The following is a 15,318-nucleotide window of genomic DNA, read 5'->3' as shown; positions in this document are numbered from 1 at the left end:
TCCAACATCTGAATTACAGGGGTACCAGAAGGGGAAGAGGAAGAGCAACAAGGGGAAAACTTATTTGAACAAATAATGAGGGAGAACTTCCCCAATCTGGCAAAGGAAATAGACTTCTAGGAAATCCAGGAGAGTCCCAAAGAAGTTGGACCCAAGAAGGAACACACCAAGGCACATCATAATTACATTATCCACGACTAAAATGAAGAAGAGAATCCTAGAAGCAGCAAGAGCTAAGGGGACAGTCACCTACAAAGCAGTTCCCATCAGACTGTCAGCTGATTTCTCAAGAGAGACCTTACAGCCAAGAAGGGGCTGGAAAGAAGTATTCCAAGTCATGAAATCCAAAGACCTACATCCAAGATTGATCTATCCAGCAAAGCTTTCCTTTAAAATGGAAGGACAGATAAAGGGCTTCTCAGATAAGGTCAAGTTGAAGGAGTTCATCATCACCAAGCCCTTATTATATGAAATGTTAGAGGGACTTATCTAAGAAAAAGAAGATACAAATATGAACAGTGAAAGGACAGCAAACTCAGTTATTAACAACCACACCTAAAACAAAAGCAAACATCAGGAGCGGAACCATAGAAATGAAGATCACATGGAGGGTTAGCAACAGGGGAGTGGGAGGAGGAGAAGTGGGGAGAAGGTACAGAGAATAAGTAGCATAGACGGTAGGTAGAAAATAGATAGGGGGGAGGGCAAGAATAGTATGGGAAATATAGAGTCTAAAGAACTTGTGACACATGGACATAAACGAAAGGGGGGATGTGGGGATAGAGAGTGTGCAGGGTGGAGAGGAATGAAGGGGGGAAATGGGACAACTGTAATAGCATAATCAATAAAATATATTAAAAAAATAATCCATCTAAACGAGACGCACACAACAGCAGGAGAGTTATCTGTGTCAGAATGTTCCCCCAGCCACGTGGCAGTTGCCTCACCATCTGCGAGGTTTGGCTCACGGAACAGGAGTCTCTGCTCAGATCCCAGAGCCAGCAGGGGACTGCAATGCCCTAAAATCATGCTCTGAAAATGGGGCGTCAGAGACAGAAAGTCTTATATGGCAGGGATTTTCTGGGAAAGACTGTGTCGTGCGCCCCCTGCTGGAGACGTGCAGTTAACGGGGGCTCCTTCCCAGACGGGCAGGGGAATGGATCCCCGGCGTCACACAAAACGTAAGTAAGACTTCAGGCACTTACTGTTTTCTTGGATGTTGACATTGGCTATAAAATACATCGGACACCATGCAAATGCGACCTCAATAACTCATCGAATTATTACTGTTTTGTGACATAGCTGAGAGGAGGGTTCAAACCTCATGCGTGGGTCGTCGGGCGGCATCATCTCCAGGTCGTGGGTGGGTCCATTTAAGCCGATGACATGCAGGGAGATGGTGGGGTTTTCACAGCCAGCCTGGGAAGGACAGAAGGACAGAAGGACAGGGAGGTGAGGAAGCCACCTGCTGCCTGGACAAAGCTGAGCCCTGCGAGGTCTTCCCAGGACGGACTCAGGCCTGGGGACCCTGGAGCTCCGCGCTAAGGGGCGGAGCCTGCTGAGGGCATGTGGTTGCTGGGAGGACGTGAGGACTGGAGGTGACCGAGGCGGCCAAGCCCTGCTCTGCCTGGGGATCCACCCCATCCTCCCTGTTCCCCCCACCCCCACCCCCACCACCTGTCAGTGCCAGGGAAGCAGCATTCGACTCAATTAACCACCGGGGGTGAGAGAGAACCTAGACACGGAGAAGGAGGGAAACTTCCAGAAGTGGAGAGCATTGCCGATGCCGGCCGTGGCCCCGAGGCAGGGAAAACGAATTCCTGTGAAAGGAACTGAACCTCCTCCCTGCTCGCCCCCTGCTCCCTGGGCCCTGGGACGGGGTGCCCCAGCCTGGTCCGCGGGATGGGGGGACTGGACTGCCGCCCTCACCTCCTCTGCTCCCCGAGAGGAAGACGGCCCGTGTGCCCGGGGAGATGAGCCCCACGAGTGGGCCGGGTCCGGCGGCCTGCCAGCTCGCGCTCTGACTCGGGAGCAGGCGTTAGGCGGCCGGTTTGCCTGAACTCTGCCCGTGAGAATGGGGCGGCTCGCTGTGCACACACAAAGCCTCTGAACCCGAGTGAGCTCCAGGCCCCGGTCCCAGGGCTGACCGCGAGGTCAAGGATGTCGGCCCTGGACGGAAGGGGCCCTGCTATGGGGGTCACCCAGGAAACGGTCCCGGGTTAGACAGTAGTGCGTGGTGTGTGCAGTGTCTGAGTGTGCGACTGTGAGTGTGTATATGTGTCAGTGAGTATGTGAGTGTGTATGTGTGGTGTGTGTGTTTGTAGTGTTAGTGTGTGAGTGTAGTGTGTCAGTGTGAATGTGTGTTTATGTATACTGTGTGTGGTATGTGTGTGTATCCGTGTGGTATGTGAGTGTATGAGTGTGTATATGTGAGTGTGAATGTGAGTGTGTGTATGTGTTCCTGAGTGTGTGGTGTAGTGTGTGGTATGAGTGTGTATGTGTGTGGTGTGTGAGTGTATAAGTGTGTATGTGTGAGTGTGAGTGTGAATGTGTGTATGTGTTCCTGAGTGTGTGGTGTAGTGTGTGCTATGAGTGTGTATGTGTGTTTGTAGTGAAGGTGCTCAGTGTGTGTGTCAGTGTGAGTGTGCACATTTGTGTGTTTGTGGTGTGTGTATATGAATATGCGTGTGTGTGATGCAGTGTGGGATTATGTTGCCGTGTCTAGTGTGGTGCGTGTAAGTGCACGGTGTGTCCATATGTGTGTGTGAGAGGTGTGAGCGTACGAGTGTGTGCAGAGGCACGCAGGCCGGCTGAGAGACTGGCGCCGTCCGCCCAGCGCCCCGTAGCCTGGGCCCTTCCACGGGCTTTCTGCTAACGATGAGCTGGAACAGAGAGGAAGAGTTCTGTCCCAGGGCAAACCCGCGTCCCGGTGACACCTAGGTGCTGCTAGGACAGAAAACAGCAGGGACAGGTGCTCCTCCACCTGGGGCCACCCGGACCAAAGGGCAACGGAACGCAGTCATGTCAGCTGTTAGGGACCGAGGTCTGGGTCCCTCCCAAACCTCGTTAGCCTGTGACGCCCCAATTCCTAACGGGGCTGGTCACTGGGGTTCAGTGTGGCCCTGACAGTTGGCCCCGTGATGGGGCCAGTGTCCTTGTAAGAAGAGGAGGGGTCCGGAGCCGTCCCTCCACCCCCTGAGGACACAGGAGAGATGGCTGCCCGGGGCCCAGAGGAGGGTGGTTGGCAGAGCCCAGCGGCACCGGCAGCCTGGCAGCGGACTCCCGGCCCCCAGACCTGGGAGACATGAATGCGCTCTGGCCCAGCCTCTGGGTTTGTCACCATATTCGTCCCAGCTGCCCGAGCTGACCGAGACACCGGGTGTCTTCCCCCCAGCACCTGGCCGGCTGCACCTGTGCACTGTCATCCCTCCTGCTGTTGTGTGACGTGTGGGGAGCGGGGCTCGGTGCCCTCTGGCAGAGGTCGGAGTGGCCCTTCGGGGGATCCCCCTGACAGGAAGTGTGCACTGTCACCAGGCAGGGGCTGGGAGCTGCCTACCACAGCCGCGAGGGTCCACGGGAGCTGTGTGTCCCTCCCTCAGACGTCCGCTCTCTCTGGGTGAGTGGGCAGCAGAGGTCTGGTGTCGGTCCCTCCCTGGGCACGGTGTTCTAGTTTTCTAACAGAACGGGGCCAGACACTGGCCCCTGTCCCCTGTCCTGCCCAGTGCCCTGTGTCCTCTCCAGCGCCTTGTGTCAGCATTGCGGTCTGGGAAGCCGTTAGACACACTACTGGCCAGATGTGACCGAACACACAACAGCCCGGCGTGGACCCAGGGGCCAGGGGCAGGCAGGACCCTTGGGCCTCCCTGGAGCCAAATCCTGAAGACGGAGCAAAGGCAGAGTGTCCCGAGGGTGGGCCGGTGAGTGCCTGTCTCCCAGAATCACACGTGGAGGGAATGTGCTTATTTTGATTCCGATGGAGCTCGGAGCAAGGATCAACAGCTCAGTTCTTTAAAACAAGGTGAATGCGCCAAGAAGTTGAACTCAGTGGCGGGGACTGCGTGCGCTGTAACGGGAGATAATTCACTGCCTCTGTTGGTGGAGCAGCTCCTTCCATGTCTGAGGGTGGCAGCCTCACCACGCAGGACAGCAGGGTGGCGGGGGGGGGGCGGCACTTACCTTGGGGTAGTGGTAGGACTTCACGGTGGGGTACACGGCGCCTGTGTAGGTCGGGAGCTCCATGATGGGCACCCGGGAGTCGTTGATGGTGGCGTAGGCGAGTCGCGTGCCGTCCGGAGACCACCAGTGCGCGATGTGGGTTTTCAGGATCTCCTCTGAGGGCGAGTGGAGCAGAGAGATGTGACTGGTCAACGCAGGGGTCGGGACCCCGGGAGGTGCAGGCTCAGTTGTAGGTGACTCCTGGGGACACTGCCTCTGCAGCTGGGAGAGGTGGGTCCCCCGGGCCCTGCATCTGCCCTCCCACCAGGGAGCTCAGGGAGTACCTGGCCCAGATGCCAAGTTCAGCACCCTGACGCCTGATCCATCAGGGCCCAAAAGAATGGGGGCCGATTTTCTGGAAACTGTTTCTTTTTGTACATGGATTTGAGCAGTGTGAACCTCACGAGTGTGCTCTGAAGTGAATCGATACCGTACTGTTGAGGACTCTCACTGGAAGATGATCTGAACAGCAAACCACTCACGCTGAAGCCGCCCCAGCCGCCACAGCCAGGCTAGGCCCCGGGGCAGAGGGAGGCAGGGTCCTGGAGCCCTACTCAGCTGTCAGGGGGCGCCTGGGGGTGCGTGCCTTCTGCGTGCTCACTGCGTGTTGGCTGGGTATGTACCACGTGTATTCTGTGTGTGCATACTGTGTATACCTGGTTTACTGTGTGCATCCTGTGTGCCTATCATGTGTACCCTGTGTGTGTGCTGTGCCTACTGTGTATATCCTTGGTGCACACTATGTGTTCCCTGTGTGCTTACTGTGTGTATCCTGTGTGCCTGCTGTGCACCTACTGTGTGTATCCCGTCTGCACACACACAAGAGGCAGAGCTAGTGCGTGGAAGGGGCGGGCCTATGGAAAACACTGGGAAAGGTGACGTTTATCTTTGGCTCCTTCCGATCTCCGTTCTGCTTCGCTCACCCCCGTCCACCACTGCTCCAATGCCCATCTCTGATGTGAACGCCAGCGAGCATGGCCAGCAACATGGGTGGGGCCGCGGGGACACCTGTCTGCAGCAAGTCATCCTGCCCCACACTGCCCCCTACATGCTGGCAGCCTGGCAGCAGCCTGCCACGGTGCCGTGGGACCGACCAAACAGTTTTCAACTCAGCTCCTGAAACGTGTCCAATTTACAAAATGGAGAAAATCTGCCATTCTATTCTGACCTTGATATTAATTTAATAATCTGCACAGAGATTGGTTTAATGTCTGAGGCAAAATGTATTATCAACCCCGTAATGATTTTTAATTCCCTTAGACAGTTATACTTTCTCCCTGGTATTTTGCCAAAGCTGATCAGCCTGATAATAGTCACAGGAAAGTTAAGATGATTGAGATTCTGAAATTAGAATTTTAATTGAAGCATCAGTTAACTACCAACTGAGAGAGACGGTGGTTTGTATTTATGAAGGGTTTTTTCTTAAAGAACTGACTTCATTTTGTCCTTTTCTGAAAGTTAGAATTTTTCACCAGAAAGCAAAATTATAGCCTTGAAGTGATAGGTAACATTTCCTTTATACCATGGTTTTATTTTAAAATTTTTATTTCCCCTTGAGATGCATTACAGAGAAGTTCATCATAGCGCGTGTTTTCAGCAGAGAACCCTGACCGAGCAGTCGTCACTGATTGGCTGGAGCTGCTCTGCACAATTATTTAATATCAGTGGAAACATACTTTAAAAATAATGGGTATCAGAAACCATGTGTATCAAATTGCAAATTACTCTTTAGGGGTTTTTAAAAATTCTCTCCTGAGGTTATGTTTTTATTGATTTTAGAGTGAGAAGAAGGGAGAGAGATGGAGGGAGACAGAAAGAGTGAGAGAGAAACATGGATCAGTTGCCTTCTGTATGTGTCCCAGTCAGGGATCGAACCCGCAACCCAGGTATGTGTCCTGACCAGGGATCGAACCCATGATCTCTTGGTGCACGGGGACGACGCCCCAACCAACTGCACCACCGACCAGTGCAGATTGTTACTGTTGCTTTTCTAAGAGGAAGATTAATTGACTATAAACTAAAAACAACCCTTGGAACAGTTTCTATTCTCAGCTGTGTCAAGTTGTTAATTTTTGTTTGTTCTGCTGATCTACTTGTACGGACACGTCCTGACTGCAGGGGTCAGCACCACAATTCTGTGTGCAGGGGGAGGGACGGTGGGGAGGGGACGGCAGGGGAGCCATAGGCTGCCACCTGTTTGGGGGACACAGGAAAAACAGAGATGGCAAAGCCCAGCCAGTCCTCACGTTCAGGCCTGACAGCCATTTCTAGAGCTTCCACCCTCTGAACTCCCGGGCTGGTGGCCGTCACCTGGAGCTGGACCAGCTCCGTGGGCTGAATATCGGGCCACAGAGGCGAGGGGGCCGTGCCCAGGACACGAGTTTTACCTGCCCCCTGCTGGGGCTCGTGTGCTGGAGCTGGGTAGCAGTTTCTCAAACTGTGAAGCTGAAAGAAGAGAGAGTGACAGGCAATGACTCATTGGACGTCACCCCCACCCTTCCTCTGAGGACAGCCACCTGGGTGGCCGTCTACTGCCTGAGGTGATAATTGGTGGAATTAACACGGGGACCCGTGATACAGTGAGCCTCTACCAACTGGGCATCACACACTTGGCGCCCTCCCTGGCACAGGCTGTGGTCTCTGCATTTATGTAAGAAATGGAGAGGGGACCCCGGTGCCTAGGTGGACATCTGATTACTGAGCAGGGACCAAGGTCCCTAAGCCACCCATGTATTCCTGCTGTGTGGCTTTAGCAGCCTGACACTGAAGGATGACATTTAAGTTCCCCAGGTGTGTTTACAAGAAAGTGATGCAAGATTCGGTATCTGGGCAGGGCCGCAGGAGGCAAAGGTGTACGCCTCAATGGGAAGGGGAGCCGGAGCATTTTCGGGAGCGATGTGCCCCAGAAGCCTCCAGCCCCGTGGGACACGGTCAGTCCCTGTGAGCCAGGAGCTGCCCGCATCATCAAGAAACACGGCCCCGGGGGAAAGCACACTGCCCAGCACAGTGCAGCGTGGTATACAGCAGGCGCTCAGTCATGGCTTGAGCTGAAGTACACTGAGATGAACAGCCAAGGTGGAAGTCCCGTGGGCCGGGGCCACTCCTGTCCCTCCCTCACCTTGCATGCGGTAGCCGACAGGTGTCACGATTCATCTGCGGTCCCTCAGATGCCCTGGCTTGCTAGGCCCAGACAGCCCATTCTTGTCCCAGGTCGGCCTCAGAACAGAGGGGCGCCCTTGACCACGCCTCGCCCTTCAACAGTGCTGCGCCAGCCGGAAGTGCTCCCCAAATGTTTCCAAGGCCAGTGGACACGTCAGAACCTCCATGGGTGGTCCAGCCATTGCAAAATATCCCCGCTCGCCACGCCAATCAAGGGTTTTTGCCGGTTGTACAGACCCTGGGTGTCACGTGGAATTGTCTCACTGATCCTGGCAATGTCAGGGTGCCCAGGAGCAGGGCCAGGAGTTGAGGCCCAGGGGCACTGGAAATAGGCTAGCAGGAAGTGTTAGAGCCTTGCCCTGACTCGGGGTGCAACGTCACACCCTCCCTGGCTTTGAGGAGCGGTGGGCTGGACACCTTTGCCAGGAGGCCGGTGCCTGACCCTGGAAACTGGAACCTGGAACTGAGGGGCAGAGCCAGGCGCGGTCTCCGGACTACTGGTTCAGGGCTGTACCCAGGACACAGTGGGCGCGGCCAGCCAGAACCCAGACCTCAGCTTTCCTGCGACGCTTCGCGCAGTCTGGCAGCTCAGGCGGCTGTTTGGCGGCTCCCTCTGCCTGAGTCACACCAGTATTGCCACCTGTCATTTTGTAAGGAGGCCAGACATGCGTCAAAACAGAACGTAGGTGGGGAGACGGGCCGGAAGCGACGGCCCTGTGGCTGCCTCTGCCAACAAGTGCCTGGCCCCCACACCCTGCTTCCCCGTGCAGGGCCTACTGAAGACAATCAAAGCACCCTGAGAAGTCACATCCTGGAAAACCGCAAAAGACATAAATAACATGCTGGATAGATCTGTTTTCAAAAATAAGTGGCCTCCTTCTAAATACAGAAAATCCGATTTATTCTCAGTTGCATCTGCTGCCATTTCCCTGCCGCTACTGATTTTACCCGAGGTGCCGAGAACAGAACTAACTGGAGGGGGCGCTAAAAAAGAACGGGGCGCGTGCACAGCTGGAGGTGTGTGGAGCTGCTCTCTGGTGATGTGGACAGCCCGCTGGCCAATCAGCGTGCTGCGATTTGCATCTCATTTTCATCAGAGACCTGTCCAGCAGAGCCTAACCTGAGCGCTTGAAGCACGCAACCCCGTGGCGGCCACCAGGGGGCAGCATCCGCCACGCACTGCTGGCCAGGAGGGAGTGCCCTGGGGTGGGGGGTGTGGTTCTCCGTTCCACCGCTGATAGTTCACTGGGGCAGGTTTTCCTTGTGGCTAAAATCTACCTCTGTGTCGGTGCCCCGTCTCCCTCTCTGTCTCTTCATGTTTCTCTGTCTGTCTGTCTCTCACACACACCCCGTCCCCACTGCTGCCTGAGCAACACCCCGTGCTGGGTTCCTCTTTCCCATCCCGCCCTCACTGAACAGAGCCAACAAAGTCCGTTCCCCATCTCCCCTACAGAGGAAAGGTCCCTAGTACATAGTTTCCAATTCCCCTTTCCATTTACTTTCCACTGAATGATGATGTTTTTCCTGGCTCGGTTCAATGCTACAATGAAGCCAAAGTCATTATATAAAACCCGAGCCCACGGAGAGAGGGCCCAGTCCCCACCCCCTGTCCTGAAGGTAGAATGGCTGTGACTGAGTGGGGACAGCAGATGAACCAACCGCAAGAAGGCCTGGACACCCCCCAAACTCAGCCATAACCACGCATGACGATTCCGCCCTCATTTCTGGCTTTCCTGTTTTTAATGGGCCATCCAGTAACCTGTTCCGCTCTTCCCCAAAGAGCCCAAGGGAACTTTGTTTGGCTGAGCGATGCAGGGCTTTTTGAGCATGCTGAGTGTTTTGGGAAGAGTTGGCCAATGGCTGGGATCTGCTCTATCCACACGCCCATGAACTCCAGACCCCCACCTGCTCCTCCTCAAAGCCAAGGCCAGTGGATGGGATGGAGGCCAGGGGTGCCCAGTGTCCGCCAACTCGGGCAGCCATGGGCCCACCTCTGGTGCTCTGGGATGGGAAGTCCAGAATGTCCCCAGTCTTCCCGTGTGGGGTGACGTGGGGGTAAGACACAGATTTTCTCATTAGCGCATTCCCGCTGCGACCGCGCAGCAGAAATGGGACAAGAGATGGGGAACCTGTACTGGTGGAGTCTCCAGAGACGGAAACTGGGCGGGGAAGAAACTGTTTACAGAATTAGCTCTCTAGTGAATGAATGGTGGCTTGGCTTCCCCATTTCCATGTGTGAATGCATCGTGCTTCTGAAAAGTGCCTCAGTTGTGGGGAAGAAGTGGGTACAGTTAGGATCAGGACCCACGTCCCCTGCATTATACAAACTGCTCCACGGTGGGCCTGGATCTGAAAGCATCTGCTTCGCGGGGAGCACGCTCCCACTTTCGTGCACGAAGGCACTAGGAAGACGTGCTTCTCGCAGAGTCTCGGCTCCCAGTGGGGGTGCTCCTGGGGGAGGGCCCGCATCCTCCCTCCTGTCTCCCTCCCCTTGACTGGGTCCCTTGTGTTCTCAGGGTGAGGGATGGATGCAGGGCGCTCAGCAGGGACTTGAATGTCACCTCCGAAGGAAGGAGGGCTGCGTGGGTCACGGCCACGTCTTGGGTTTTCTTTCTTATGGGGCAGATTCTGTCCCATGCAAATCCCTCCTACACCTGCTGTTTGTTTAGAGGTCTGGGCACATGGCTCTGGGGGACCCGTCGGGTTGTGGGTGAGCAGAAACTCTATGATGGGAGGAAGGGAGGGGGCCATGGGACTGGGAGAGGTGGGGCCAGGCACAGGAAAGAGCCGAAGAGAACGAGGGGGCTGAACGGAGAAGGCGTTGACCAGATACATGGGTGTCCACCCACGGCCGCCTGCGGCTCAGGACGGCTGTGAATGCAGCTGAACAGAAAATCGTGAATTCACTTAAAACATGATGAGATTTTTTGGTGATTACATGTTGCAATGTATTGAATGGGTGGCCCGGGACAGCTCTTCTTTTTCCCGTGTGACCCAGGGATGCCAGAAGGTTGGACACCCCTGAGGTTTCCAGGAGCCCTGGTGGTCTTGTCCAGAGGGCCAGAAAGAGCCCACTTCTGCCCAGCAGTGACCCGTGACCCCCTGGCTGGACACCTTTGCAGGAACCTCTATCTAAAACCCCAGTGCTTCACAGTTCCGGTGCCCACATGGCTGTTTGGGTTTCTCTTGATAAAACCAGTGCCAGGCTCACTTATTCCTGCCAGAACAGGGGGCAGGGTTTCCTGACAAGAGCTGAAAGGTCACCTCTGTTTTGGGTACCGGCACCTCCTGGGACCGGGAGTCGGTTGTGTGTTGGGCAGACCAGCCTTGCTCGGCTTCGGGTGGGTTGCTGGGCGGGGGGAGAATGGACTCTCGGGCTGAGCATCAGGAGCAGGGCCTGGGCTCAGGGATGCAACTGGGCACCCAGTCACACGCTCGTGTGGTTGAGTCTGAACTTGGCCAGCGCAGGAGTCCCGTCAGGACACCCCAACCCGGCAGCGTCCCCTTGGCCTCCCCCGGACAGGGTCCCCCACGGTGAACTCAGAGCCTCAAACCTAGATCCCCGAACCCTCGTTCCCTCACGGTCCTCGTTCACAGAAGCAATGCCGGGCAAGTCTCCGGGGTCCCAAGTTCAAGCTGCTGTGTCTGATGCCGGGAAGAGGCCGAGCTGCCTCTGCACCCCCTGCACCTCCCAGGCCGCCCTCAGCCCAGAGCACAGTAGGGCTCAGCACGCGCATGGCGGAGAAAGGAAGGGAAAGGGGGTAAAAGAGAGAAGCAGCGAGTGTCGGCAGGGGGCGGAGAGCAGGTGGGCCGGCACCCCAGGCCGACTCAGTCCCACTGGGTGTGTGTGTTTCAGTGGGGGAGAAGATGAAGCGACACCCCGTGCTGTGCCCCCCCAGATCGCCTGCTGGGGGGACAGCTGGAGCCCTTTCCTCCTGCCCACCCACTAGGTAAATGTGAGGAAAAGTAAAGACTTCATTATAGAGTCATCAGCGCGGATTCCAACTCCCTGCCGTCTCTCTGTGTGTTTAGTGCCCGACATTTAAACACGGAAAGGTCAGCGAAGAAGGAGGGGGCTCCGAGTGACCTAGTTCCTCCAGGCCAGGGCTTCAGAATGGGGAAATGGGGGAGGGCCCGAGCAGGGGGACAAACAGGTTTAGGGGCGGAGAGGCAAAGGCTGGGGTGAGCATCCGACTCTCCAAGGAAACCAGTCCCCCTTCACTCAGGCAAGGAGCCTGCATCTTCCTCCTTCCTTCCTTCCTCCCTTCCTCCCTTCCTTCCTTCCTTCCGCTGCGCTAACAAACCTCTCACCCGGCTCTGAGGTCTGCCAGCTCTTACCCTGTCCTGCACGGCGGCTCCCGAAGGAATGACAGCAGTCAGCAGTGGGGACGGTAGACAGAGGACAGAGAGGCGTGGGGCTGGGACCCTAGGGAGCAGATGGCACTCAGATTGTGGGGGGTGGGGCACTGGGAAGATGGGGTCAGCGGACAAGGGGACCAGCCAGGGTCCAGCAGAATGCCTCTGTCCTCAAGAGCTCACCCCTCTGGTCACTGTGCATAGACGCTGCCCGCCCGGGCGGCCGGACACCCGAGAGCCTGGGGAACCACCGCCGCCACCAACTTGCCAGCAGAGCCTCACCTCTGGGTCCCCTCACCTTTCCAAGTGGCTCTCGTCTCTGGACTGGCCCGGGTGGGGCACATCTGGACCAAACCAGGTACCGAGTAGACAGGTTTCGAGCCTCCGTCTCCCACACCAGAGGGCTCCAGGCCCCACAGACGCCTTCCCAAGGTCGCACCTGCTCTCCTGCCCCGAGGTCTCAGGAGGTGGGGACACGGGGACACGTTCGGGGAAGGATGTGCTTCTCAAGGGACCCCACCAGTCTCTGGCTGTCACGACGCATCCCTGGGCAACGAGACGCAATTTGGATTACGCACCTCACTTTGCTGCTCTGGTAAGAGAAGTACAACGGGCAAGTGGTTCCGCGGAAACATTACGGGCGGTCTCATTATTAGAAACTTTAGGCCCCAGACGTGGTGCTCTCCGGCTCCAGTCCTCACACACAGGACAGCAACGGAGAGGACGCGACCACAGGCCGCAGCAGGAAGATACGAGCCGTTCTGTGACTGCGGTAACCAAGACCCTTCTGCAGAAACGTGGGCAATTCTGCCTCTCTGCTCACACGTCTGACAGGTCAGGAGCCTGGCAAAAGCCCGACCCCTTCTGCAAACGTGCACACTCCTGGCGGGGTCCTCGGAATTCTCAGACCCCCCCCCCCAGTGCCATCTGCACCGGAAAACCTCGAAGCAGTGGCAAGTGCTGCTCAGTCTTTACAGTCTGGTATCAAAATCAACATCCTGTGTCACGGCATGGCGCTTGCCCAGAGGAGGGAAGTGAAGATGAGCATTTTGCCAGACAAAGTCAGCCTGTGGTCGCCACGAGCCCGGGAGACCAGAGACCTACGGTCTGGGGCCGCCACCGGCATCCGGGGTGAATTCCTGCTGGTGCTGGTGGCCTCAGCTGCAACCAGAGAGGATTGTCCTACGTGTGAACCTGGTCACGGGCTGCAAACTCGGGCAGCCCGATGCCTCCTACCGCCTTCTCTCCCTCAGCCCTCAATCTTCCAAGATGACCAGTACATTTAAGATCCTTTTGGGGGCAGAAAAGAAATCAATGGAGCGGCCGCAGTGGCATTTCCTGCATCTGTAGTGGAGTTTCTGCTCCGAACGAGCCCCCCCTGCCCCCACCTTACAAGTCAGGCCCTGTGCACGCCCATTCGGGCTATTCCTCCTCCCGATATTTTTTCTTTCCTTTTCCTTTTTTTTTTAAAGTAAGTGTCTGAAAATGAACCTAAGCCACAGACTAGAAACAGACAATCTTTAAAGTTTCCCTTCCCATTAGTGAGGAAGGAACCAAGTTCCCCCAGGGCCCCTGACCATAGCAATCCAGGTACCGGCGGCGCACGGAGCCTTCTGGGGAAATGGCACTTAGTCGATTGAGCTGCCACGTCGGCTGTGACCGATGTAAACCATTTAGGGCGCCGCTCACACACCCACGCAATTTCGCGTACACGCCTCCCAGAGAAATTTCCTTTCAACGGATTTTTGCTAAAGCTGAAGCTTAACTCGCACTGCCAAGCAATAAGCTTTGTATTTTATTAGGGAGATACTACAAAAGATATTTTAAATCTCCTGCTTACGGGTTTTTTAAAGGAGATGAGTCCCAGCGTGGGCCAGGATCTCGCAGCTGGGACTTCCAGCCCCTTCTCTGAGGGGTGTTTGGGGGGGTGTCTGCCACTGACTGCTCGGGCACTCGGGGTCCGCCACTCCCGGGGCGGTGAGGTCACAGTGGACATCGGTCGGTGTCCCCTTCATTCCAGTGATCCAGTGACACCCTCCTGAGGGGCCACGGATTTTGTGGCAGTGAAGTCTCAAGGCCGAGCCTCCTGGGGCCCAGAAGGCAGCTCTGGAACCAGAACCCTGGGCGCGCGGAGCCGCAGCGGCCACGTCAGGACAGACTCGGAGCTCTCAGCAGACCACCCCGAGGGGACAGCCTCGAAGGGGCCAGCGTGTCTGCCAGGAGACAAGCCCCTTGGAGGTCAGGACAGGGGTGGCCTTGGGAAGGGGCCGTGAGGGGGTGAGCTGACGGGAAAGGGGCTCGGCAGTGTCCTGGGGTGTCGGCTGCCCCGTGTCTGACGGGGTTCCTGCACCACCGCCGTCCGGTCACTGAAACTAGAGGTTCCGTCGGGGGACTTGGTATCTCGGTGTTTTCAGTGGCCCCCTGATGGGACATAAAGCTCGGGGGCCGCAGAGGGCGCCTGTGCTGCAGGAGCCCGGACTGCGGGGCGCACAGTGTGGGGACAAAGGGCACTTTCTGGGCTGACAACGCCCAGAGCGTCACCCCCTGGCCATCCTCGGCCCAGGCTGGTCTGGTGACCCCACGGTCCCAGGCGGGCTGGGCTTAGGCCTGCGGTGAGGAGCACAGGCTGACAGGTTCACGTCGGGATTCCCGGAAAGGCAATAGTCCTGCACTTGACCAACACCAGTCCCTGGGACACGTCCCCTAACCTTATGTGAATGCGGGCAGACGACCCGACCTCACGGTGCCTCCTTCAGCACATGTGCACGACGGTCACCTCTTAGAACAGTGTCCTGAGGGCGGGAGAGACTGCAGGTCGGCACCGCCCAGAATTCACACTGAAACCTCAGTCCCCACTGGGCGTCTGGGGGTGGGGCCTTTGGAGGGGGGATGAGAGGGCCTGGGAGGGCGCGCGAGCCCCTGGTGTGAGCTCTCTCCCCCTGCCCTGGGAGGCCACAGGTCTGCGGGCCGGGAGGGAGCGCTCCGCAGGCCCCGACGGCCGGCACCTGGACCTTGGTCCAGCGGCCGCCGGCGGGACTGTGAGAAGTCGTGCGTGTTGTGAAGGCCACCTGGCCTGTTGTAGCATCAGCCTGCTGCACGTGGCCTGAGGTGGCAGTTACACAAGGGGACAGAAACCCAAACCCAGTGTCAGCATGGAGATGGTGATGGTTTCATCAGCGGGGAGGCAGATTAGAAATGTTAAGAGCAGCCCTGGCTGATGTGGCCCAGTGGATTGAGTGCCGGCCTGAGACCCAAAGTGTCGTTGGTTTGATTCCCAGTCTGGGCTCATGCCTGGGTTGTAGGCCAGGTCCCCAGTAGGGGGCACTAGAGAGTCAACCACACATTGATGTTTCTCCCCCTCTCTTTCTCCCTCCCTTCCCCTTTTCCTAAAAATCAAATAAATAAAACCTTTTTAAAAAGTTAAAAAAAATGTTAAGAGCAGAAAGCCCCACTCGGGTGTCTAATTGTTTAATAATGCCTACAGCTAGTGCCCTCTGGCGCCAAAGGACACTGCAGAGTAGGGAATGTCCAACAAGGGGAGGACCCAGGACAGCGACTCACTCGGACTGGCTCCTGTGGGAGCTCCCA

At 56.6% G+C, this 15,318-nt stretch overlaps 1 protein-coding gene across 4 annotated transcripts in view; it reads right to left on the bottom strand.

The window, feature by feature from the left end:
- DPP6 (dipeptidyl peptidase like 6) overlaps positions 1-15,318 on the bottom strand; it is a 532,157-nt gene that overhangs the window by 50,076 nt on the left and 466,763 nt on the right. For all 4 annotated transcript variants that reach the window (XM_053671913.1, XM_053671915.1, XM_037131931.2 and 1 more), the window contains exons 9-10: positions 4,177-4,331; positions 1,322-1,419 (exon numbers count right to left, since the gene is read on the bottom strand). In XM_053671913.1, the coding sequence (XP_053527888.1) occupies positions 1,322-1,419; positions 4,177-4,331 (253 nt within the window). The remainder of the gene's footprint in view (positions 1-1,321; positions 1,420-4,176; positions 4,332-15,318) is intronic.

Source organism: Artibeus jamaicensis, unplaced genomic scaffold, assembly GCF_021234435.1.
Source record: "Artibeus jamaicensis isolate MK-2021 breed Jamaican fruit bat unplaced genomic scaffold, CSHL_Jam_final contig_718, whole genome shotgun sequence".
In the NCBI taxonomy this organism is placed as follows: Eukaryota; Metazoa; Chordata; class Mammalia; order Chiroptera; family Phyllostomidae; genus Artibeus; species Artibeus jamaicensis.
The sequence above is the reverse complement of the archived record's forward strand: the minus strand, read 5'-3'. Positions and strand labels throughout refer to the sequence as shown.